The sequence below is a fragment of the Meriones unguiculatus genome, chromosome 14 (genome assembly GCF_030254825.1).
Source record: "Meriones unguiculatus strain TT.TT164.6M chromosome 14, Bangor_MerUng_6.1, whole genome shotgun sequence".
Classification (NCBI taxonomy): Eukaryota; Metazoa; Chordata; class Mammalia; order Rodentia; family Muridae; genus Meriones; species Meriones unguiculatus.
The window spans coordinates 17,889,195-17,914,842 of NC_083361.1; the positions used below are offsets into that span (position 1 = coordinate 17,889,195).

General features: G+C 46.7%; 1 protein-coding gene across 2 annotated transcripts in view; it reads right to left on the reverse strand.

Annotated features, from left to right (window-relative positions):
- Prkcb (protein kinase C beta) overlaps window positions 1-25,648 on the reverse strand; it is a 324,942-nt gene that overhangs the window by 11,376 nt on the left and 287,918 nt on the right. For both annotated transcript variants that reach the window (XM_060366899.1, XM_060366900.1), the window contains exon 16: window positions 20,049-20,189. In XM_060366899.1, the coding sequence (XP_060222882.1) occupies window positions 20,049-20,189 (141 nt within the window). The remainder of the gene's footprint in view (window positions 1-20,048; window positions 20,190-25,648) is intronic.

The following is a 25,648-nucleotide window of genomic DNA, read 5'->3' on the forward strand; positions in this document are numbered from 1 at the left end:
CAAATGGCCTCACTGGTGGAAGGCGTGTCATCAGGGATTTTTGCTACTGTTTCCTTTGGCCGGGATGTCAAGACCCAAAGGAGCCAACACTGGAAGCCTATTAGCTGAGACACCTAGAGTCTTCAGGGGCTGTTTTTCTTTTTTAAAAAACCCATCCACTTCCCATCTCCACTAGGAGAAAGGCTGCTGATTTGCAGGGCTCCCCAGAGGCCGTGAAAGGAGCTGAGAAACAGCTCCCAGCAGTTCTGCACCCCACCCCCGCCCCTTCCTAGAACAATGAAATCTTTAAGTGAGATGGCACACGGGAGATGCAGGAAGCAGGGGTTAGGCAAGGGGGCAGCTCTGCCGCAGAGCATGATTTCCCTGCTAATAAGCAGCTTACGGGGCTGGCAGATCACAGCCTCTCTGTTAAGCGTTTCTGTGTTCATCAAACGGAGCTGTCACTGTCCATTAGTCTCAGGGGTGCTCCCTTAAATGGAGACGTCAGCTCTCGGGAGGCAGAGCCTGGGATCTGTTCTAGGCCTGCTATGTCCTTGGAGAGAATGGGCAAGCTTGGTGTCTGGGATCTAATTATCAACGTAGTCTGGACCACACCTGCCTCCCTGACTGTCCTGGGCAGACACTCTAACCTCATTTAGCTACTGGTGGCAGCTACTGGTGGCGAATTCAATCTCCTTGTCATCAGGGTACCTTGGCGCTGGGACAGGGGACGGAGCCAACTAGTGTATTTAAACCACAGGCACCTATTGGGGGCGGGGAGAGGAGGGGGAAGATCATGCTTGCTCGTGAATCTCCAAGCCCAGAGAGAAAAGCTGATCTCTGAGCTATTATTATCAAAGAGCCATGCCCATCCCCTTCTAGTTTCTGTTTCCTTAGGTGGCCAACAGCTTTGAATGTGGCTACTAAGTGTGGGGCCGGAGTGTTGCATTGCAGTAAAGCGCGCAATGCACACAAAAAAGAGGCCACCCCCGCCACCATGGAAACACGGTCGTGGTATTTGCTCAGTTATGCCCACCATAAGGATCACTCAAAATGTCAAGAGACAGTAGAGCCCAGGTCCTTATCCTAGGAGCCACCTTCAAAGACCCCTGGTGGGGATGGGGGTGCCTGAAATGGTGGATAACACCAAACTTTCTATAGACTTTTTTTTTTAAGAGATCAATCAATAACATTAAAACAGATCAATTCTAACAGTATATTTTCATTGTAAGGTTGGTTTGTTTGTTTGTTTCCTGATGTTCTAGTGGTTTTGGTCACAGTTGTCAACATGTAACCAAAGGAACGTGACGATGGTAAGGAACATCTAGGCCTTAACTTGGTCTGTTTCCAATGCTTCCCGTTGCCCAAAGACCACACTTTTTTGTTTGTTTGTTAGTTTTGTTTTGAAACAGGATCTCACTGTGCAGCCCTGGCTGACCTTGAACCTACTCTGTAGACAAGGTTGTATTTCAGTTCACGGAGATCTGCCTGCCCCTGCCTTCTTTCTGTGTGCTGGAATTAAGGGTGTGTGCCACCTTTCCCTGCCTCAAAGTGCACACTCTTTGGAATGGCTTTCTACAGGGACTTTTCACAAGGCGATGATCTTCTGGTCTGTTTCCCTCTGCCTTTAACCACCAGCCTGTACCATACTAGAGCCAAACTGGGCTATTTTGGTTCTTAGGGTACCCACATGCACCTCTCGTCTCCACCTTTGTCCAGGATGTTTCCTCTACCAAAAAACCTGTGCCTCCCTCCTGTCTCACCCCATTAGCTTCCATATATCCTGCCTCCATAAGGGAGTCACTTCCGGGGAAGGTTTTCCTGGTCCTGCTTTATGGTCCTGCATCACATGTGGACACAGGATGTTAACCAAAGAATCATTACAATAAGTAAGGAAAAAAAAAAAGAATACTTTATTAGCCAATAGGGAAAACAGTTAAATAATGACTCATCTATTTGATATATTACCACGCAAAAATCTCTGAAAAGTTAAAAGAAGATGAAGAAAAGTATCAAACTATCATTTTAGATATAACCTCTAAAAGTATATAATGTGTTTTCGTTCTATAAATGACAACCTGTGTGGCAATGACAACCTTGTTTGAGGCAGGGTTTCTTTCTTGCTGCCTCCTGTGTGTCTCAGGCTTCAGACTGGCTGCTCTGAGTGTTTCTGGGGTATCCCTGTGTCTAGCCACCTCCTTTAACTTTGTAGGGTTTCAAACGCAAGCCCTCTGCTGTTCTGGAAGTACATCACCCACAGAGCCACCTCCCCAGCCTAAAAAGGGTCTTTTGTATTTGATAGTAAGTTTGTTTCATTTTTGTTTGTCTGTTCTTTTTCTTCGATACAGGGTTTCTATGTAGCCTCAGCTGGAACTTCCTCTGTAGACCAGGCTAACCTTGAACTCAGAGATCCACCTGCCTCTGCCTCCCCAATGCTGGGATTGAAGGCGTGTGCCACCACCACCACCCAGCTTGTCTTCGTTTTCTTAATTTTAACTTAAAAATAGCAGGTCCTGTTCTGTTCTCCTTCAAATAGGTTTAAATGTCACCTCCTCAGTGCTGTCCTCTGTCTCCTCCAAATCAGGTCGCTCCTGTACCCTCATCTCTTGATATTTCCCACCAGGATATCCTGTTCCGTGTTATCAGAGAAACACAGCGTCTATGTATGTCAATCTGTCCCCCATATCCATCTGCTTCTTCCATTGTTCCACTATTTCCTCTGTTCCCAGCTGGGATATAAGATCCATGAAGGCACAGTCACCTTTTGTTGTTGTTGTTATGGTTCAACACTCCATTTCTAAGACCGAGTACAGGCACTCAGTACTACGGAATGGACCCTCGATGGTCTATTCTGTGCTTACGGTGAACCGGGCGCTGTGCAGAGTACCCCCACGCATCCTGCCTCTTTAATCCACCAACAGCGCTATGACGTGCTCGTTGTACAACGATGGAATGGGTTTACGGAGCTTCGACGCCTTTGAGTTGATCCCACAGGGGACAGATTCAGTCCCTTCTCTTAGTCATCTCCCTCGTAAAAACAAACCTTTCGAAAGCACCAAGAGAAACAAAATCTAGTGCAATTCTACCACCCCAGGCTCCTGGCCCTCGTGTGTAGTATGTCCACGTGTGTACATTGGTGAGGGGGGTTACACGTGCCTGTGGGTTTGCACACTGTGTGAGTGCATGGGCAGGCCAGAAGAGGAGTTCTGAAGACCTCCTAGTCCCCGAGTCAAAGTCTGTTTCTGACCCTGAAGCTTGGCGTTATTTCGGTTGGCCTGTCCCACAGCCAGCTGTCAGCATCTGCCTGGCTACCCTGCCCCAACACTGGGAATAAGGGCATGAATGACCTTAACATGACCCTAACAGTGAATCTTGTTAACTTGGCTTTTATGTGGGAGGATTCTAACTCAGGTCCTTGGGTCCTCAGTCTAACCCACTGCACCATTGCCCAAGCTCCAGACCCTAATCTTTTCATTAAGTGACTACTTTGGTCTGTGTTCTAGATGTCTGTGTGAAGAAGCGGATGAATGCTTTCTATCCTTTAAGTGGGTTTGGGATCATTGTTTTTAATGTGCTTTTAAAAAGAAACATACAGTAAACATTGTCCCTGTCAACAAAGTATCTATTTTCTCATTTATTCTTCACCATTCAAACTAAATTCACATTGTTGCTTGAAATAAACTCTCATAGTTGCTATTCTTTCTATCTGTCTGCTTTCAAAGATCCAATTCCCACCCATCTGTGAGACAGGTAGGGAAAAGATTATCTTGCCTTAACAGGGAAATTGAAAAATTGACAATGCATTTCGGGTTCCATAGAGTAAATCAGAAGAGATTTACAGAGAGAATCCAGAGATTCTTTGATTCTATCATAGGCTTTCTACAGCACCTCACTATCCCAGACCCAGAACACACACTCTACTCTACAGCATGGCCTTGTGGGCTATGACGACCTGAGAACCAATCCTTGCTTCCTTGCACCCAGGGAGATGACCTGCAAGCTAGCTAAATTCCCAGCATTCACATGCTGTAGATGGATTTACCTAGTAAGTGTGGGGACTAGAGGGGGCTTCAGACTCTAGACTCTTTGTTAATGACATTATCGTGTTATGATAATTAACAAGATTCATTCTTAAGGTCATGCTACTTAGTAAGGTCAGCCATCATTCTTGTGAGGTTTATTACAAAGCTTAAAAGGAAGATTTTCACTTGAAAGTTGTGTATAAGTGCAAATGAAGGCGGTGGTTGTATGTGACTTCATTTATAAAATACAAAGACTCGTTTTGTTTTGAAGCTAGGTAGCAAACTGAAATAGTTATCACACCCCTCAGAGTGAGGTGGGTTGAGCCTGCCCTTGACATTCTTCTGTTGATTAATTCTTTAGAATCTTAGTAATCACTTTTTTTTCAAACCCTAAGAAGATGAAACAGAAAACTTGTTAAGGAAAAAATAAAGTGTAATCAGAATTTTTAGAATAAAAGTTGCTGCCATCGTTTTTACGCACGTCCAATATTTAGCACAGCAATAGCTGACATCAAGGGCTATTGACTCCGCTTGGGAAGGTGGGCATCTGAGATGGGGGTGGTGTGCTCCGGCTAGTGTGGGTCTCAGGGGCTCTGCCGCCACCCACAGTGCAGAAAATTCCACTTCAGTTAGTTAGAAGCTTAATAAGAATCTGCCACTTAAATCTGAGGGCCAACCCTGGTGCGGTACGGGAGTCTATGACGTAGAGGGGCCTCTCAGGTAGAGAAGAACCTGTGAGGTGTGGTGGCGGGGTCTGTGATGTATAGAGGGGCTGTAAGGTATGGGGAGGCTCTGAAGTCTGGGGTGCTTGAGGTATGAGGATGCTGTGAGGAACGGTGCTATGAAGATTGGGAGGTTATGAATATTAGGGAGCTGTGAAGTATGAAGACTTGAGGTTTGGGGGCTATGGGGTGTGGGAGGAACCGTGAGGTGTGGGGAGGATGTAAGGGATGGGGGCTGTGAGATACGGGAAGGACTGTGAGGTATGGGGGTCTATGCAGTATGAGGGTACCGTGCGGTATGGGGGTCTGTATGAGGTATGGGGGACCGTGAGGAATAAGAAGAGCTGCAAGGTGAAAGCAGGACCTAGGGCTTCAGTTAGATTAGAGGAAAGATGCATGCTCAGACATGAAGAATCCATTTCTAGTCCCAGTGAGACTCTCTCACTTGGAAAGACATTTCAAACAGGTATACAAACCACTTCTGAGTTGTTTTGAAAATGGATTTGGGGTGGTGGTGGTATATTCTGTGGTTGTTTTTAAGGATATGCCCCTGCAAATAAATAAATAAATAAATAAATAAATAAATAACAAATAGGCTTTGTTGTTTCCCTTTCTGGGTCACAGGCAGATTTTAATTCTCTAAATTCTGCTGTCATTGGACATAGCCCTTCATAAAGTTGGAGCTTCTACTAAGAGTAGCTGGGGAGATAGGAAAATCCATAAACACAGTGTCATAAAAACAGGAAGAGAGACTTTAAAAAGAAGAGACATAGGGGCCAGACAAGTTGCTAAAGTGCCGGCTTTGCAAGCATCAGGACCTGAATTCAACCCCCAGAACCCATGTAAGCAGCCTGGCATAGTGGCACATACTTGTACTCCAGTACTGGGTGGGTGGAGACAGGCGTATGGCGGGAGTTCACTGGCCAGCCAGCCCAAGCTAATAAGGTAAGCTCCAGGCCAGTGAGAGACACAAACAAACAAACAAATAGATGGACAGAGCCTGCAGAACGACACCTAAAGTTCTTCAGCCTCCATGTGTTCATGCGTTCACACACACACGGAGTAGAGAGATTCTGAACACACAGTTGCCCCTCAAAATCCCATCGTGGAATGGTTCCAAATATCTTTTTTGGCTCTTCAAGTCCCTCAGTTCTTGGGTGCTGCGGTTCCTTATATAGAATGTGGGCACCACCTATCTACAGAGTGCAATGCAAAGGCTGTGCAAGCAGTTATTATCCTGTTCCACTCAGGGAATGATGTCACGAAAGTGTTCTAACATGTTCCACAGACACACAAATTTTAATTTCTATAAAAGTGTCCATCCACGGTTGGTTGGATCCATAGATAGAGAACCTGGGAACAAAAGTTCAACAGTATTCATATATTCAAGAGTCTATTAAAAGAACAAAGCAGAGCTCCATGGGTAGGTAAGTGTCATCTCCAGAGCGAGGAAACCGAAGCAGGGAACAGGAGTGGTCCACATTCAGACTGGATTAGAAGTGGAATTCTAAGCTTCCATTTAAGTTGGCATCTTAATAAGCTAGCTTTTTGAAAATCAGTGCCAACAATTTTACGTATATGTTTGAGTGTGTGTGTGTGTGTATAAAGTTGTATGTAGTTATATACAATACTTGAATGAGATATGGAATATTTATGGGCTTGCACACCTCTCTAAGGTGTCCCAAAGGAACTTGGTTGTACAGGGTCATTCTAAAGAGAATGCAACAAGGCTCCTAGAAAGAGGGAACAGGAGATGCAATTTTCCTGTATAGCCTTTAAAAAAATATACTCTTGGGTAGTTTCCTACACATATATAATGAATATTAATCATTACATTATCCTCTCTCACCCCGATTTACTGAAACCCTTTTCCTTCCCAACAAATCTCCCCTCCTATTCCCATGTCCTTTCTGGGTATGTGACTTACTGAGCTAATTAATCAGCACTGTTTGCATGAGCATGGGCGGGTTTCTATTTATTGGATTATGAGTGACTTCCCTGTGGCTATACCACTGAAGAGATTGAAATCCCTTCTTCCAGCACTCATAACAATAATCAGGAAAGGGTGGAGCCTCACGAGTCCCTTCCCTCACCATTTCCACTGTGAGATGCTGAAGGGCTCAACCTCAGCTGCTCACAGCAGAGCTTTGGGTGTGATTGGAAATTTGATCAAATTTCCTTCAAAGGCAGATCAAAGAATGAAATAACGAGGTTGAGAAAGACCTCAGGCCCTGAAAGAACAGGCAATTTCCAGGTCATCGGTGACTCAAAGGGAGAAATGTCAATGGAGTGGCAGGGGCAGATTGCACCAGAATGGAAGAAGGAACAAATTGTCACTAACCGGAACCAGCAAGAACCGGCAACCTCTCCTGAGTCGTCATGCAAAGTTAGACGAGGCAGTCAGCTTCACAGTTAGGGGGGACTCTGTGTTCCAGAGGAGAGGTTTTTAAGATGAAAACGAGCTTGGCGTACTGTGGATTAAGATGGCCAAGAAGGAGTCAGAATGAATACCCGTGTCTTGTCTACATCTCCTCTCCTAACAATGCAGAAATGTATCCTTTCTTTCTCATTATGCTTTGTTTATCTAGGAACAGGCCTACTCTCTTCTTGGCTCAGGGGGACAGATGACCCAGGTCAAGCCAATTAGCATAGTCCATCCCCCTGGTGACATGGGCCTGAAGTGAAGCATATGGCCTGATGTCGTCTAATAAGATTAAGTCGAAAGCTACCAGGAACTTCAGGAAAACGAAGCCCTTTCCGGTGGAAGTTTCTGGGATTCCAGGAACTAAGTTGTTTGTTGCCGTGTGCCTGTGATACAGTTAAGCTCCGGTGTTAACTTGAGCACATCTAGATATGCCATGTCAGCAAGCACACCTCCGGGTGTGTGTATTCTTTCCAGAGACAGCTAGACCGTACGGCTCTGACCTAACCAATGCTTTAATCCACCAATAGATGGGAAATTTGAAAGAACATTTGATGGTGACGGGACTCAGGAGGTAGGTCTACCTGGAGGAAGCGGGTTGCTGGGAATGTACCTTTGACCCACATCTTTCCTGCCTCTTTCTGCTCTCTAGCTGCCATGTGATGGGCAGCTCTGCTCAATCATGCCCTAATGCTGCAATGCTCTGCCTCAGACAGCCTCATAAATAAAGAAACAGCCTGACAGTGTGAGACAAAATGAATCTTTCCTCCTATGAATAGTTTCTGTTAGGCATTTATCACAAAGGTCAAGGTCTTACTAAGCCAAGGACCACAGTCTTCTGAGAAGAACGACTGATTTGAGGTTGAGGAAGCAACCAAAGGAAACAGGGAGATGCTGTCTCCTTGGCACTGTTTGAGGCCATAGGTCCAACCACATCTTAATACTTAGGGGTTTCCCTTATAAGTCAGCTTGAATCAGGAACCCATTTGCAACCACAGGAGCTCTGGTTAACTCAGAGGGAAACTGTAAACAGATGGGAGAATGGCGTTCAGAGCTGGAATGGGGGGAGGGGGAGTCACACACTGAGGACATCACCGCAGTCAACACACACTGACAGACCAGAAATCTGAGGGTCATTCACTTAGGCCCACCCAGGTCTCAATTTTTCCAGTCACTCAAGAGAGGGGGTTATCATCTGGGAGCAATGGGGTTGAAGCCTGAGTGATAAGAACTTGAGAAAAGAAGCTTTAGGCTTGCCCAAGAGACTTAGGGAAAGATGGCCTAGAAGGCAAAGGAACCAGCTGAGGTCACAAAGACTGCATCTGTGGAGGCCCAGAGGTTTCCTTACTGCCTGTCTTCACCCATCTGCTAAGCAGCAAAGCTGACTTTGAGTTATGGCTCCATCTGACTCTTAGTCCACTTTTCTTTTTGATGGACAGTCTCCTCAGATCCTCTCGCGTCTCTTCTTGAGTGTTCTCTTGCCCTTTAGTCATGAGCTTTTCTAGAACATTGTGATTATCCTTACAGCCTAGGCACGGTTGGCCAAAGATTCAAGAAATGGTCCTACCAAATATCTACCCAACCAGGCCTGTCCTTTGGGAAGGTATGTGACGTTAAGATTAGACCAAGAGACACTTAAACCTCCCATCCGTGTGGCCGAGCTTGAATGAAGAGAGAAGTATTATAATGACAAAGAGCTCTTTGGTAGGCTCTGAGGTTAAGGGATAGGATTTTAAATTAATTGGCCCTCAGATTTACATGCTGGGTGACCACACGTACATTACTTGGCATGTGGGACTGAGTGTGTTTCCTTACATGTACAGGAAAACTAATTTTAACTCCTCTCTCATGGGGGTCTTGTGTGAGTGCAATTAGCCCAGTCGAGTTCATACAGGTCTGCATTCTCTAGGAAAAGTAAATAATTTGACTAACATGGCTGACTTGTTTTAATGGTATAGTTATAAATAGCATAATGAATAAAGCCCCGCATTCCAGTTCTGTTGTATTCGCTGGGTGAGTCACTTAGACAAATCTCTGGCCCTCTGTTGGACAAAGGACTTGAATTCCTCTTCCAAGGCAGTCTTCCAATCCTTGACTTCTATGGTGTTCCACTAATTATTGCCATCCTAACAGCTCCATGCTCTTTCAGAGAGTATCCCATCCATCATTTTGATTCAATTCCTGACTTCTCTCCCAGGGGTCAGCTTGAAGTTACACACCTGGCAGGAGATTTTGGAACTTCACTTGGCCCAGGCACCTGCTAAAATTTCAAGTACCTGAAGGGAGCCTGATTTGATCTGTAAATTTAATGGACTCTCCATGGGGACAAGGAGAGGATGAAAAGAGGGATAGAAAGACAGATCTCAGGCCATGTTTCTAAAAGACTCTGGACTACCTGTCGGCTAGTATATGAACACACCCTAGTATTTTTGTCACAACCTCTGTCAACTCCGTCCCATAGATAGGCACGGAGAAACACCAGACTGGATTATGGGAGCATCTTCTCTTTCTAGGGCCTAACGCCAGACCCTCCTGTGAGCTGCTGCCCTGCCCTGCTTTAATTGCATGTCTGTTGTCTCTGTTAGCCTTGAAATCCAACTCTGCCAATGGTGGGAATATATTACTTGTTAGCTACAGTATTTTAAAAATAAATGTTAAGTCATTTGGACTGTACGAATTCTCAGTCTTTTCCTGTTATGTAATAAACAGCACTGGTTGCCATGGCTCTCTTCCATTAACACACAATCCCAGGCCTCACCAGTTACTCCAAATTCATCCAATAATCTCTCCAAGGATTTTAGGCAGTACAGAGTTCAGAGTTCAAGTAGTCTAGGCCTCTACTGCTAGATTTTGAATATATTTTTAACTTCTCCAAGCTCCCTGACTCATCTGTAACATGATGATAATAACACCTGTGTCAAAGATCTGTCTTGAGAATCACATGAGGCCACAGCGGAATTACACTTAGGGCAGTGTCCACTACAGGCAAGGACTCAATACATTTTCTAACTTGTTTGAACGATACGGGTTTTATGAGATTACTTTAAGTCCCAATGTTCAAACAGCTATTGTCCTCTTGGGTATTTGGAACTTTGGAGGAGTTAAGTTCAATGCTTAAATAAATCATGCTGAGGAAAAGTTAGATCCCTTCTCTAAGCCTTGAATTTGGTGTTCGAATAGCAAACACACAAAGGTTACACTTTCTGGCTTCGATTCAGAAATGTCAGGACATCAAACACAACTTCCGCCACATGCACACAGAGACACTTGCTCATACAGTATAAAGGGCAATTGGGTCTGGAGGAGAATGTCACACGGACGGAGCTGCAGCTCATTACGGAGCACCGACACCTCTGACTTCATCATAAACAATGCTTTCAAGTGACAGAACCACCAAGAGAGCAAGTCCTGCGGGTGTGAGCACTTCGTGAGGCAGTGGCACCTTTGGACTCTCAGAGAATACGGGCAACGTGTGTGTGTGTGCATTCATATGTGTGAGTGTGGGCACACATGTGCTGTGATACCTATATGGAGGTCGGAAGGCTATCTCAAGGGTTGGTCCATCTTATCTTAGTCAGGGTCTCCTTGTTGTCTGCAGCTGCATAGGCCAGGCGAGCTGACCCAGGCTCCCATCCATCTGGTGTTACAAACACATGCTACTGGGACCAACTCAAACTTGCATCCTAGAGATATGAATTTAGGTCCTCACGCTTGCTCAGCAAGCTCCCTACCCACGAAGCCATCTCCCCAGACCCAGCCAATTATGATAATGTTTTGGAAATGGTATGGAACTCAACGGGATTGAACAAGGCACTCTGCAAGGGGCTTTAATAGCCTGAAAGATTTTTAGGCTCTCCTGATGGAGGGATGTCTTGAAATGATGAGGCTTTATGTAAATAGTGAAGATAAGAATAAGTAACAGGGGTAGAAATGACTGGCATCAGCGTATAGAAGATGTGGGAGGCCTGCCATGCAGGCTGGAGAGGGAGGAGGAGGGACCAAGCATGCTCATCATGTCGCTATGGGCTGCATGCTCGCTCATAAGCCAACGGAAGGAGGCAGAGAAAGATAATCAACCTGGGTATTGGAGACTGAATGAGGGTCTCTCAAACACTAGGCAAATGTTAGCATGAAACTTTATATTTAGTGGTATTTTTATTTTTATTTTGAGACACACACTGTATCACACAGGCTACCCTGAATTCATTCCAATGCAGGCCGGTCTTGAATTTGTGGCCTTCTAGCCTAAGCTTTCTAAGTAGCTGGGATCACAGGCCTCTGCCAACAGAGAGAATTGACGATCAGACCGCTCATGTTTCCAGGACAGATGGAGCCACACTCACCAACACACACATGTTAGCACTGGAGACTCCATGGCCTTAACAGAGTAGGGTTTCCTGTGGCTGCCTTACCTTCCCCGTGCCCTTCAGTATCTGCTTCTACGCTGCCTGATGGATAAGCTGGTCCCAGGGTCATTGCAATGGGACAGCTGGAGTACTGGGCCTCTGCAAGGCCTTCCTTAGGACATCCCTGGGAGCCTAGCCTCTCACAGGCAGGGTACCAGGACTGCATGGAGGCAATTCATGATAACATGGGGAACCCATGAAAATCCCAGTCCAACACGGCTGGAAACTGAAACAGGCATTTCTCACACATACATTTGCATGCCATTTCACAAACATGCAAGAAGGCACAGCCCCAAGGCTACTACTTCACAGCAACATTCTATGATACATCTTCCAGGCACGAGAATGCTCTGGCCATCACTCTCGGCCCCAGCAGAGTTGCTTTGACCACCATACGCTCTCACTGACAGAAGACAACCAACAGTGTACAGAGTGACCACAATCTGCTTTATGCAAGGGGTGTTCTGAGCAACAGGCACTTTCGTGGTATCTATTCCCTTGGCAAACTCTGAGCTCCTGGCCTTTTATAATAATAATAATAATAAAAAAGATTCCTGTGATCTGAAGGGATTCCTGTTCACCTATCATTTGTGCCGTAGAGGTACGGAGATGCACACAAGATACCAGGAGCTGGAGAAGGGCAAACAATGCTGAAAGAGCATTCCTTTAGAGCAGTGGCTTTCAACTTTCCTAATGCTACGACCCTGCAATGCAGTTCCTCATGTTGGGGAACCAACCGTAAAATTACTTCATTGACATTCCATAACTGTAATTTTGCTACTGTTATGAATCATAATGTAAATGTCTGATATGCAGGATATCTGATATGTGACCCCTGTGGTCATGACCCACGGGTTGAGAACCACTGCCTAAAGCTCCCGGTTGGCTCCGTCCTGCTCATGTTCCCACAGTGTCCTGCCTGGATTATTGAGTTCTTCTCAGTTCCACACTTGCCCCCTCATTAGCCAGTGCAATCGTTTTAAAGCCGAGTGTTAGGCCACCCTTTCTCTGCTCACAGGTTGGACTAAGCCAAAGGTCTTATAGTACTCAGGACTCTCTCTCTTTCATGGCCTCTCTGGTTTTTCTTCTCCTTACCCACGGAGCTCAGATGCCTAGATTCTGATGTCCAACCAACGTCGCTGGCAAGCTCTGACTTACAGCCTTTACCTGTGTTTCTAACCCTGTATTAGTCCTGTATTCTAACCCTGTCTTAGTCCTCAAAGCATACATGGCTCCCTCCCTCACCTTCTTCCTAGATTTGCTGAAGCGTCCCTTTCCACCTAGTTAAAATCCCCTTTTCTCCATCCTGGACCTCCCAAACTCCGTAGCTGCTTTTGCTTGGTCTGTGATGCTTATCAATTTGTAATACCTCGTATATTTCACTTGCTTCTCTGTGCAGCACTAGACCACTGCTTCTGCCAGAAAGATGTGGATTTCTGTGCTGTTTCATACTGTGTTCCCAAGACCTAGCACACAGCTGATCTCATCCTCTGATGAATGGGTGACTCAGCACTGGACATTTTCCCCAGTGGGGATTATGCTTCTCAATCCTCTGCTCCACCATGTACTCAAAATGGAAGGACACATGCTACCACCTCACACTGACCACAACCACCAAAGGCACATTTTACCAGAACAATCTCTTCTTCACCATGTCATCCCTTTGATACCACCCTCTTATTCTACACGAGGCATGGCGAACAGCAGGTTCTGTCATTCCATTCATGGCCAGCTGCACCATGCTGCTCAGTGTTCTGGTCCCTGCTATACAGTGTGGAGTTGCTGGCCCAGCAGCAGGGAGCTTATGAGGAGTGCAAAATCTCGGGCTCCACCCTCAGCGGTTTGGATCAGCATCTATGTTTGCATCAGACCTCCAGGTGACTTGTGCATGCGTGGAAAAGGAGCGCCACTAGGCTGCTGCATTGAATCACCCGTGCAAGGACAGAGAGCAGCAATCTGCAGCCCTCTCCATGCACCACCCCTCCTGATCCTTCTGTAGCATCCTCTCCCTGTGCACACTGCACAGCCAGAAGGACCCATGACAGCTTGCAGTGCAGCAGGCAAATTATAGCCCTTTATAAATACGATAGTAACTTACACAACAACCAATTTATCAGAGACACCCTGCTGTACATAAGGAAAACACCTTTCACTCTAATATACAGCTCTAAAAAATCCTTTATGCCCCACAACGTGGGGTGTTCCAGCCACCAATTTTATGGCCATTCATTCATTTATTCATTTATTCAGTGGAAATTTTCTAGCACCTATTATGTGCTAAAACTTATGCCAGGCATTGGATCTGACACTGAAAAGACCATAACCACAGTCTAGTCAAAACGACAGATGTTAAATTGAGCACACAATTGCAAGAACATGGGATGAGTTTGTGAAGCAGGTCCCTACTCAGGAATCAAGAGGAGCCTCCCTGAGGAAGTGATGTTCTTTGGACTTAATGAGGCAGCACCTAGTCTCCAGTGGGGGTCAGGGGTGGGGGGGAGAAGGGACATGGGAAGGGCTCTGGGCATCCCAGGCAATGGTTTTGCATAGGAAAAGCTGGGAAAGAGAGAAAATGATGACTGTTAAAGAAATGAAAGAAATCCAGGATTGCTGGTCCTTGGAGCTAAGAGCCCAAACTGTGGGAGGGACACCTGGTCTTGGAAGGACTCAAAAGCCACATACGCCAAAGATCAATGGACATAATGGTGCAATGGGGAGGGGGAGGTTTGCAAGCAAGAGATTGATGTGATCAGATACACATTAGAGACACTGCTGTACAGAGCTGGGGAGATGGCTTAGTCAGCAAACAGCTTGCTACGCAAGCAGGAAGACCTGAGTTCAGATCTCCAGCACCCACGTAAAAACAGCCAGGCATGATAGGATGTATTCGTAACCCTAGTGATTTGGGGGGAGGGGACAGGGACAGAGTGTGAGACCCTCTCTCAAAAGAATACGGTGGGGTGGGCCAGAGGTCCATACACAAAGTTGACCACCAGCATCCAACATCCATGTCCGTGACCATGGGCAGCACCCTCCCCCCCCAGGACCTCTCTCTTTCTCTCCCCCACCTCACATACAGACGTTACTTTGTACCCTATGTTCAACAAACCTAGTATCTTTTAGTATCGTTCCAAACAACGCATTGCCAAGCCACCCCTTGCCACAGTAAAAGCCAGCACTGAGAACAAACAAAACCCATCTGGGGTGATTGTAATGAGCCACCCATAATAGCACCCTTCACCGATGTTTGAATACCATCCTCCACTTCTGCGCCTTGAGCTTTCTCTCCCTGAACTCACTTAATAGCACGCATGAATCAGGCGTGGTGACAGGTACACGCGTGCCTCTCAATATTCCGCAAGGCACACGGCACTCTGCACACTCACCACAGGCATTTCGGAGATGACAGGCAGATCAGAGGAGAAGGATGAGGAAGCACAGATTCTGGGATGGGGGTGGGGACAGGAAAACCTGGGTCTTCGATGTAAGAGGAACATGAGCAGGAAGGATCGAATGGGTGTGCCACGCATTTGTTACTGTTTTCATTGCAGACGCGCACTTGCATAAACACACAACCCAGAGAACCATGGCTCAGAAGTGATTTTTAGAGCTGGATACAACCTCACATGACTGTTATTCCAGCCTTTGGGGGGGACTGAAGCTGGAAGATCGTAAGTTCTAGGCTAGCCTGGTCTCCACAGCCCCTCCCCCCAATCAAAATAATTTAGAACTACAAGGATAAAATGTTATATCTTCTCTAAATACGTGGACATACAGAGAATTATTTTCTTGCCATTACCCTCTGTGGTGGTTTGAATGACAATGTGCCTTAACGGCTCAGAGGCTTCAATGCCTGACCTCCAGTTGGTGGAACTGTGTGGGTAGGTTTAGGAGGTGTGGCCTTGCAGAAGGAGGCATGCCACTGGGGTCAGGCTTTGAGGTTTCATGCCCAGTTCACTCTCTGCTTCATGTTTGCTGTTCAAGATGGGAGCCCTCAGCTTTTGCTCTAGTTGCCAGGCCTGATGCTTGCTACCACGATGGGGCTCTCATTTATCTGGAACCATAAGCCCAAATAAACTCTTTTCTTCTATAAACTGCCTTAGCCATGGTGTTTTATTCACAGCAATAGAACATAAACTAATACACACTCTGAATGATATGGTATAAGCCCTATTTCCATATCATTTACTTTCATAATATGTAATAAGTTATCTAGAAATGATTTAAAGTAGGATGTGCATAGGTTCCATTCAAATACTATCTTGACTCTTCGTGGATTCTGGTATCCTCAAACCAAACCCCCACAGATACTGTGGGACAACTGTGTTTCTAAATCTATCGAGGGAGATCAAGGTGGGCCCCTCTCCCCTTAGTGCTGGTGGTAAAATATCTGGAAACACGCTTCCTGGTCTGGTTACTGTATTTTGGAAGACATTACTAAACCTACATGAGGGAATTCAGGATATTGTGTGGTTGGGAACAATCCCAAATGTAGAACAGTTGCAGGCTCTTATTGACAGCCACCAGCAATTACTCAATTACACAATTAATATGAGAAGAATTATTGATGTTAATTAGTAGCTAATAATTGATATTATTGTTTATTATCAATAACAAAGATAGCAAGACAGCTATCTTTTCCACAGGCTGGATGCACATGTGAGGGTGTGCGTATACTCACGCATGCGTGTGTGTGTTTGCAGGTGTCCACGTACATACACAAGTGTGTGTAAGCTGGAGGACAATCCCTGGTGCTGTTCCTCAGGAGCCATCGATTTGATTTCTGAGACAGCTTCTTTCTTTCTTTTTAAAAATATATTTATTTTTTTTATTAATTACAGTTTATTTACTTTGTATCCCAGCTGTAGCCCCCACCCTCATCCTCTCCCAATCCCACCCTCCGGCCCTTTTCTCCTCTCATGCCCCTTCCCCAAGTCCACTGATAGGGGAGGTCCTCCTCCCCTTCCCTCTGACCCTAGCCTATCAGGTCTCATCAGGACTGGCTACATTGTCTTCCTCTGAGGCCTGGTAAGGCTGCATCAACCCCCTCAGGGGGAGGTGATCTAAGAGCCAGCTACTGAGTTCATGTCAGAGACAGCCCCTTTTCCCATTACTAGGGAACCCACTTGGATACTGAGCTGCCATGGGCTACATCTGTGCAGGGTTTCTAGGTTATCTCCATGCATGGTCCTTGGAGTATCTGTCTCAGAAAAGACCCCTGGGCCCAGATTTTCTGGTTTGAGACAGCTTCTTCATTGGCCCACAACTCTTCAATTTTGGTAGTCTATTTGGTCAGCAAGCCTTAGAGACCTTCATCTTTACTTCCCCAGGGCTGGGATTAACAATATATACCACTGCACTGGCTTTTTTTGGTGTGGGTTCTAGCGATTAAGCTCAGGTCCTTGTGCTTATGTGGCAAGCATTTTATCAAATAAGCTATCTCGCCAGCCTGTGAAGCCTGTACTTTCGTGACCCTTAGCAGGAATAGTCACAAATAACTCCCCACTCAAAATGGACTCTTCACTCTCTACAAATAGTTCTAACAGGAACTAGCTAAATGTTACCTGACTTGATCCATCAACACTCCCAGCGGTCACAAACTGGCAGTCCTGTACAGGCCACATGTGGGCCATGGATATGTTTTCATTTGCCCTGAACTCTGTTTAATTTTTAAACATTTGTTGCCAATTATGAAGAAATAGTGAGATTTCAACTAAGAAGCCTGGTCCCCAGCTTCTAAGGAGAGCGTGAAGCCTAGGCCTTGCTGAGCCTCTGCTCTTCATCTTGGCCTTGCTGCCTCCTCCTGTAGCTCACAGCCTTCCTTCTTCCTTTGAAGTGCATGAAAACTCTGTCTGTGATGTGTGCCAGAAGCCACTGTCACACCACCAAGGGGCAGAAAGCCAGTTGCTCATGTAACTAGCTGTTCTCTCTGCTACCTTCCCTTGGCCTCTGTTTCTCTCTACTGCCCGAGTGTTGCGCTCAGCCTAGGGCATGCCTCACATTCCCTGCAGGGCTTCCTGGACTCACAGTATCCAACCCTGCTACCCGACTTCCTGAGTCAGGGTGTCGAGCAGTTTATTTTGAACATGGCTCGGATCAATGCTGTCGCCGCTGGCCCAGGGAACACCATTTGAAAACTGCTGGTCCACCATTCTAAGAGAGGCTCCTAAGGTCCAGTGGGTTCATTGCTAACAGGCATGGACAAAATAAAAAACAAAGAAGAGGTTCACATTTTGGAACATCGTCAGTAGCTTTGTGAAAACTACTGAGATGGCTTTGGGTGGTGGGGGTTGGGGGGGTGGATAACGTGCTTGCCATGCAAGCATAAAGGCTGGAAGAGCTTGGATCTGCAGAAGCCACGCAAATGCTGGGTGGCAGTCCACATCTAATCCCAGCGCTCAGGAGGCCGAGACAGGGTCCTCAGATCAACCTGCTAGACAGACCAGTTCTACTTGTGACCTGTGTTTCACTGGGAGACCCTGTCATAGAGAATAAGGCGGGGAACAGTCAGGGAGATTCCAGAAGTCAGCTTCAGGGCTCGGCACGCACACCTATTGTATACAAAATATACACGCGCGCGCGCACACACACACACACACACACACACACACACACTCAGATGACCAGTCTCATCCCCTTCCAAGTCACCTTTTGGTTTATTCCCAAAGTGTTCAGTAAAGTCAACTATATGTAGCCCCGTTTCCACCCCAAGATCAAACAGACACCACCTTTAGGAAATAGTATTACTAACTTGCCCCTCAAAGACCTAAACCCAAGATTCTAACTACTCTATGACATCGCTGACCACCGTAATTAACTCTCCTAGAAAACCCGTCATGTCGCTGTCTCATCCCAAGTGCTTTGTGATCCTCCGATGCACAAACCTTTATCTTCCTACACTACAGAGAAAGAAAAAGTAAATAGGTCAGAGAGGACCTGAATGGTCTGAGCTCACTGGACCATTTATCTCAAGTCTACTCACCGATGGCCAGTTACTGTGTCTTTGTTTTAAGATAAATGGTGGTGACACTCAGAAATGATATGGTATGGGTGTGCTTTCATGAGGGGTTTAATCTGGAATTCCAGATTAAAGTTCCCAGGAGGGTCTAAGAGACTGGCTCTCTGCTGGACGTTTTGGGAAGATTGATTTGTTATTCATCTAGAATATTCCACAGTGAAGAAAAGCCCCGGCATGCACCTGGCTGCTCCCACTGGAGCTGGCTTCTTAGCACTCAGATATATCCAGAACGAGCTTTAGCATACCCTGTAGACAGAGCAGTCCTACCGAGTTTTGAGAACTGTGACTGTCTGGGAGATTTTTTTGTGCTACTGTCTGTTTTCCTTAGACATTCTAGAAAGCTTCCTGTAGAGTTAGACTATCCAGGATATGGGTGCTCCCTTCATCCCATACCACAGCACTTGGGTACCTATGGTCAGAGCGCTTCATTTCTTGGAGTCTCCACTTTCTTCTCCCACATGCTGGGTATAATAGCCCCCACTTTTCAGTCTCTTGTGAGGGTTTAATTAGATACTGTACGTGAAATGCTTAACATGGCACCTAGCACATAATAAATGCTCAAGAAACTAACAATTATCGCATTGAAATAACTATCATTAACACCTTCGTCATCTGAACACTGAGGCCCTTACAACTTCAGGTTTCAATGACAATGTTCAGGTTCACTTTTCAGCCTCACTCGGTAGTTTCCCAACACATAATAAAGTCACCAGGTCTGCGCTGTGCTTAAACATTAACAAATAAACATCCACTCCACAGAGCCACTGCTGATTCATATACATGTAAATGCCCCCTCTCCCCACAGGAAGATGGCAAGAACCCTGCTGGATCTTTGAGGCTGCAAATTTCTCCCCGGGAACTATAGGGGAGTGGGAAGCATTTATTCTGACATTACAAGTATATGAAAGTCTGGTCTACACCCCAGCCTCAGCGAGGTCTGTGGGTCATCTGCTTCCTTGTCCTTCACCTGGGGGAAAGGGCTGGCTGATAAACCATTCTCAGTTACCGACTCGTAGTTCGTACTGTATGCTTCAGAATTCAATTTAAATACCATTTGAAATAAACAACGTGACCTTTTCAATGTCAGTCTGAAGAGAAAATGACACAGTTGAACTGAGGAAGGAAGGAGGGTAAAATTAGATTCTTCATCACAGTTCCCAAGTAAGACTGGACTCTGCTCACCCAAGAACCACCCCCCAAAGGTGTCAGCTCAGACAGCTACAGTAATTGAATCAAAGCAATAACAACGACAAAAGAGCTTAAAGCTCCGTATCAATTGTCTCTCCTGTTAATTAGAGAGGCCTGGCTTTGCGATAATCTCCGTGTTGGTATCCAGTGGCTTGGTGCATATGGGGAGGAAGGCTCCTACAGACATATTCAAGTGGCCACCTTGATGTCCACACCTCAGAGAGCATGTGCCCACAAAATGAAAGAGCGCATCGTGTCCAAGGACCCACCAGCCAGAGAGAGTTTACTTACAGCTTTTGGTTTATACGGTGGCTGAATCTCCTTGCGTTCGAGTTTCTCCCAGTCAATATACCGGAAAAACGCATGTTCCTTAATGTCGCGTTCCCCTTCAGGCCCACAACCCAGACGCTTGCCTGGGTGTTTGGTCATTAGCTAAAAGAGAAGACAAAACAGACAAAAAAAAAAAAAAAAAAAAAAAAAAACCAACATTGAGCGGATTGCAGACCAGAAAATGGGAGCTGGAAAGCCATTCTGCAATACCTACTGGTCTTGCTATTTCGTCCCAGGGACAGGTTCTTAGCCAGGTCTTTGTGGGAGAGAAGCCCCAAATAATGCCGACCCCAGAGCGAAATCCTCCAGAGCTAAGCAAGACAAAGCTCAAACGCGGCCTTGAACTTCACATTAGAAATGTCACAGGCTGTCATCTGGGGTCAAGATTGAGTTTTATGTGATTAAGGGTACACTTAATGAGGCCAGTTTCTACGTCTTCAAACCCCCTCTCTCCTGTCATAAGAAACACTGGCGTCTGACCAACTGGAAGAACACATTCATTCAGGTGCCGTTTGCATTTCTCAGTGAGGCACTTGTGAAATGGGGGAAAGAAAAAATGGAAGAAAAATATTAGTCACACGGACCCAAGTTTCAAGTAATTACTTTCAGAAAGCCCATTAAGTAGTCAAAACCTGGCCCAGCTCATTCCCCTGTACCACACATTACCCTCCACTCTGCTGGGGTTTCTTTGGTGTTCTGTTTAAATCACTTGATTACCAAAACTCTCCCTCTTTGGGTCTGAGAGCCAGTGCTAAATAACAAGATGAATGGATTTGCTCTGAGATGAAACCAAACAGGCTTCCTCCTGGAAAAATGAACCTGAGGCCGCACATGGAGGGTCTCTGATCTCATGATGCCGACAAGTGCATAGAGGAAACAGGGAGGAGTAAGTGATTCAAAGAGAAAAGGGAAAATGAGTCAGAAGAGGGTGTGAAAACAAAGCTCATTCTGAACTGCTGTGCGCTTGACATGACTCCTGCTTACAGGGTACCCACAGCCACAGTGCAGGCACATACTTTCCACGAATGCTTCATCTTCCAAGGAGAAGAAAATACCATAAACTTAGTTCTCCGCTCCTTTACTTATACTACTTGACTGTCACAGTGACCCAATGAGTGGGCCTATCCCTTTTCCCACTTGAAATGGTGAAGCAGCTGACACTCAGAGGACTCAGACAAACACAAGGACTTAACAGAGTCACAGAGGGGAGCCAGTCCCACTTCAGCCTGGCTCTAAAATTTGAGCTTTTTTATTAAGAGAAATAGGAGCCAGGCGTTACAGTGTATGCCTGTAATCCAAGCACTTCATAGGCTGAGACAGGAGGACTGATAGCGGAGGAGCCCAAGACCAGCTTGAGCTTCATACTCAAGATCCTGTATCAGAGTGGGTGAAAGAGGGAAGGGGGGAGAGGGTGGGAGGTGAAAGGAGAGGAAGTGGGGAGGAGACGGGAGGAGGAAGGAGAGGGAGAGAGAAAAATCTCTGTGTCAGGTCCCAAAGAGACTGAACCTGACAAAAATTTGAGGCCTCTTAGCATACCAAAGCACATGCTGGCCTCCAGGCTCACTAAGTACATTTGGTCTTCCCATCTGGCCCTCCTGCCCTACACTTCTCCAGCTCCTAGGCTTCCCTTCTCACAGATTCTGATTTATTTTGCGCCCCCCCCCCTTGGTTCTCTCTCTCTCTCTCTTGCTGCCTTTTTTCAAGACAGAGTTTCTCTATGTGTGTAGCCTTGGCTATCCTGGAACTCACTCTGTAGACCAGGCTGGCATCAAACTCAGAGACCCTCCTGCCTTTGCTTTCCCGAGCGCTGGGATTAAAGGCATGGCCCTTCTCTCTTGGCCACTCCCCCCCCTCCAAACTCTCTTCTCTTGCTCTCTTGATCTTTCCCTCTTTCTCTTCTCTCATGGCCCAGTTCAGTCTGCTGATCATGGTCCATGCACTGCTTGCTCTCCCTACTCTGGGCTCTTCCAGATGCCTCTGGCTGTACTCTCCCTCATATCTATAATAAAAACCTTCTCCTCAACTATACCTTAGAGTCGTCACTCTGTATGTGGTTTCCCCAGAGATATTTGTGGTCTTGCTCTGTCAGGAAAAGTCGATGGAGGGCAAGCAAATTGAGTCAAGCCTTAACATTTGTGTGGGGTTTGGATGGCCAGTCTAGGACAGTGGCTTTCCACCTTCTTAATGCTGTGACCCTTTAATCTAGTTCCTCATGTTGTGGTGACCCCCAAACATAAAATTATTTTCATTGTTACTTCATAACTGTAATTTTATTACTGTTATGAATCACAATGTAAATCTCTGTCTTAGGTGACCCCTGTGGAAGGGTCGTTTGACCCCCGAAGGGGTCTCAATTCACAGGTTGAGAACTGCTCCTCTTGGAGGTCTCAGCCCTGACAACAATAACACCAGCACCAATGATGCTTCTGTAGACTGAGGGTATGGGGTGCTACTCTCCTTCTGTGCTAAAGGCAACCCAGCCATCGTTTATGACCCTTGAATCTTACAGCAACACTCTGAGGCTTCAACAAACTCTTTTCCGTATAAGGAAACTGGTCCAGAGAGGAAAGTCATCCGCCTAAGGTCCACACAGCCGAGGAGAGTTGCTGGGCTTGTGTGGGAGTTCTCCTGTGTTTGTGTGTGTGCATGAGTGTGAATGCATGTGTGTGTGCATACATGCACGCGCGTGTGTGTGTGGGGGGGGGTGCACCTGTATGTGAAGCCCAGACCTCCTGTCTTCCCCCACCTTCTCTACCTTGATTAGCTGAGACAGTCTCATTTTTACCTGTAAACCCCCCAGTTTAGCTCAGCTAAAGTCAGGGAGCCCCAGGAATGTTCTGGTCTCTACCTCCCCATTACTGAGATGGCGGATGTGGCAGTGTACCTGGCTTTTCCCGTGAGTTCTGGAGATGGTACTGAGGTCTGCCTGCACACCAGGCACTTTACCAGTGGAGCTCCGCCCCCCAGCCCCAGGGTCAGGCTTTGATAACTCAGCTATCTCAAGCTCTCTGTAATCCCATCTCTGCTTAGTTTTACTCCAACATGCCAGTCCAGGCTTCTGTCTGCTCTCAGCAAACTGGCCATGGCAAATCTGAGCAAGCTTTTGCTCCAATTTCACGGTGGAAAATAGAGCTTTTAATGAGCTAGACAAAGATGGCTGTTTTCAGATTCCTTGTAGACAGGGAGACCGCAAGCCAGGAGTGCCGCTGCGGCCGGCCACACAGAGCAGTCAGGAGTCAGCCAGGTTCCCACTCTTGTGCCTGAAGCCATGTAGACAGCTGGATGTAATTACCAGTCCCATCTCGGATCACCTCCCAGGCGCATCTCTAGGGGCCCTCTGCTCGGGAGGAAGCATTTGGCTCAGGGCTTAAGCATCACCCCTACTTTGAAGGCGCTATGAGCCTTGAAGAGAGAGCCCACACTGCACTCAGTCCACTCAGCTCAGAGCGGTGCCCCGACCCAGTCACTCTCGCTCATCGTGAAGGTTATGGATCCTGAATTGATAGAAAACAGCTCCACCAGGCTAAGTGCTAATTGGAGCTGAAGCTGAAGGCAGCTGACCTGAAAATTTTTCTCTCCTCCATGACCCACTTAGAAACCCCCGCCTTCAGCTGTCCAGGCAGGGATGGGCTCGGGGAGGGGAGATCCATGAGCATGCACGGAACACCTACTACACTCTAGCCGTGCAGCAAGAGTCCTCTTCCACTGCCTTGCCTAACGTCCTGGGAAATGGCTCACTCGGCACGTTTATTCCGTTTTTGGAGCCAAAGAAGCAGAAAGCCAAAGATACGGGAAAATCGCTCCAAACCACACCCCTAAGAAATGAGAGGGTGAGGATTTACGGGGGCCTTTTGATCTCCTAAATCCTTCCCTCTTCAAATTCTCCCATCACAAGGGGGACACAAGCTCAAATGCCAAGAGGAGCCTGGCACCAAACAGAGCGGTGACAGCGTTAGTCATATTGGAGATGCCTCAGGGTTCTGGAGCAGAACCCAGGCTCCGGTCTAAGTGATTTATAGGTATTAACTTGTTTAATCATCAAAGGACCCTATGTGCAGTGCTGTTATCGGCCTCAATCCGCTAATCAGGTCAAACAACCTCTCCATGAACACAGTGGCTCATACCCTTGGACTTGGATTGGAACTCAGACAGAATCTGGCTTTTTTTCCCCCCACAAACTGGAGAGAAAATATCCCATCTAAAGGGGACAGTGATTTCCAGTCTTGCTGACGGATGCTATGTAGAAAGGACAGGCCAATGCGGCAGCTGGAAAGCTAGGCGTTTATGGGAAATATCTAGCCCCTTCAGATGTTGGGAATCCTTAAACAAATTAAAGGCCATGGTTGACTTTCCCCCACTCCTGTCCTAATAGGATACCTCCAGGAGCCTCACTGGCCTCTGTCCACATACCCTTTTATTTATGGGCTTTGCCAATGCTCCTGATGAACCCTTGAGTCAGTCTCTCCTCTGGGCTCCTTGTTATTCTCTCCCTGCCTCACACCCTCCAAGAAAAATATTTGTAACCAATTTAACTTGAAGATGTGAGGGACTGAGGCTAATTCACACGTGGCTTCCCCAGAGATGTCTGCCTCCTCACCCGTGCAACTCAGACACAATGCCCAGGTGACTCAGCGGGTTAGGAGTTCAGGCAGCGTTATTTTCAAGCTGTGAGACTGACCCCAGCTTATGTCAACAGGGCTAAGGCTCAGGCTGAGCTGTCTGAGTGTCACCGATCTGCTTAACCAGAGCCACCATAAATGGCATCCGACTGGGGTCAGGGAGAGCAGAGCTGGGTAGGCAGCCAGAGATGTCTAACTTCAGTCCTACTGTGTATAGACACACAGTGGGGGCCCTGTGCTCTGGGCCAGCCAGAGTCTAACCTTTAGAGTCTACTCTCATTATTGGTTGGTAGGAAGGCCTTCATAAAAACTCTATCTTCACATGCTATTCCCTCCCTCCCCCGTCTCAGGAGTCTGCTCTGTCATGGTTGAGAAACGGCATCCTTTGGACACTGGATTTAAAGGCAGCGTATTCTGCGCCACATGTTTATTTTTTATTATTATTTTTGAACACTAGCCAACAGGCCTAATTCTAGGATGGGGCCTAGATCTGCACAATCTAAAAAGCACAGATTGGACCCAACGCGAGATGTAGCACCAACAATCCTTAGCTGCAGACTCCTGCCTGGCTTTCTTCCCGGGAATTATTTCTGTCGGCTGTAGGTGTGTAATGTGCCCTTTCAACCGTGTGTGTATGTGTTCACAATTATTTGCACACCTGTGCACTACAAGCGGAAGGGAGGTCCTGCAAGTCAGAGGAGCCTGAACTTAAGCCAGCTGGTCACTTAAAATCAACACCGCCTGAAATTTTCTTACAACGAAAGTCACAGAAGTTTAATGTTAACCAAACAGCAGAGCAGGGCAAGGTAGGCCATTCTCTGCCCTTCCCTCGGCCCCAGCTCTTGAGTTTCCTTGTGTCAGGCTTGCGCCCAGCCACAAGTGAGACTCCGGTACATGGCTGCCTCTACAGACCCTGGTGCGAACGAGAAGGGAAACTCTTTT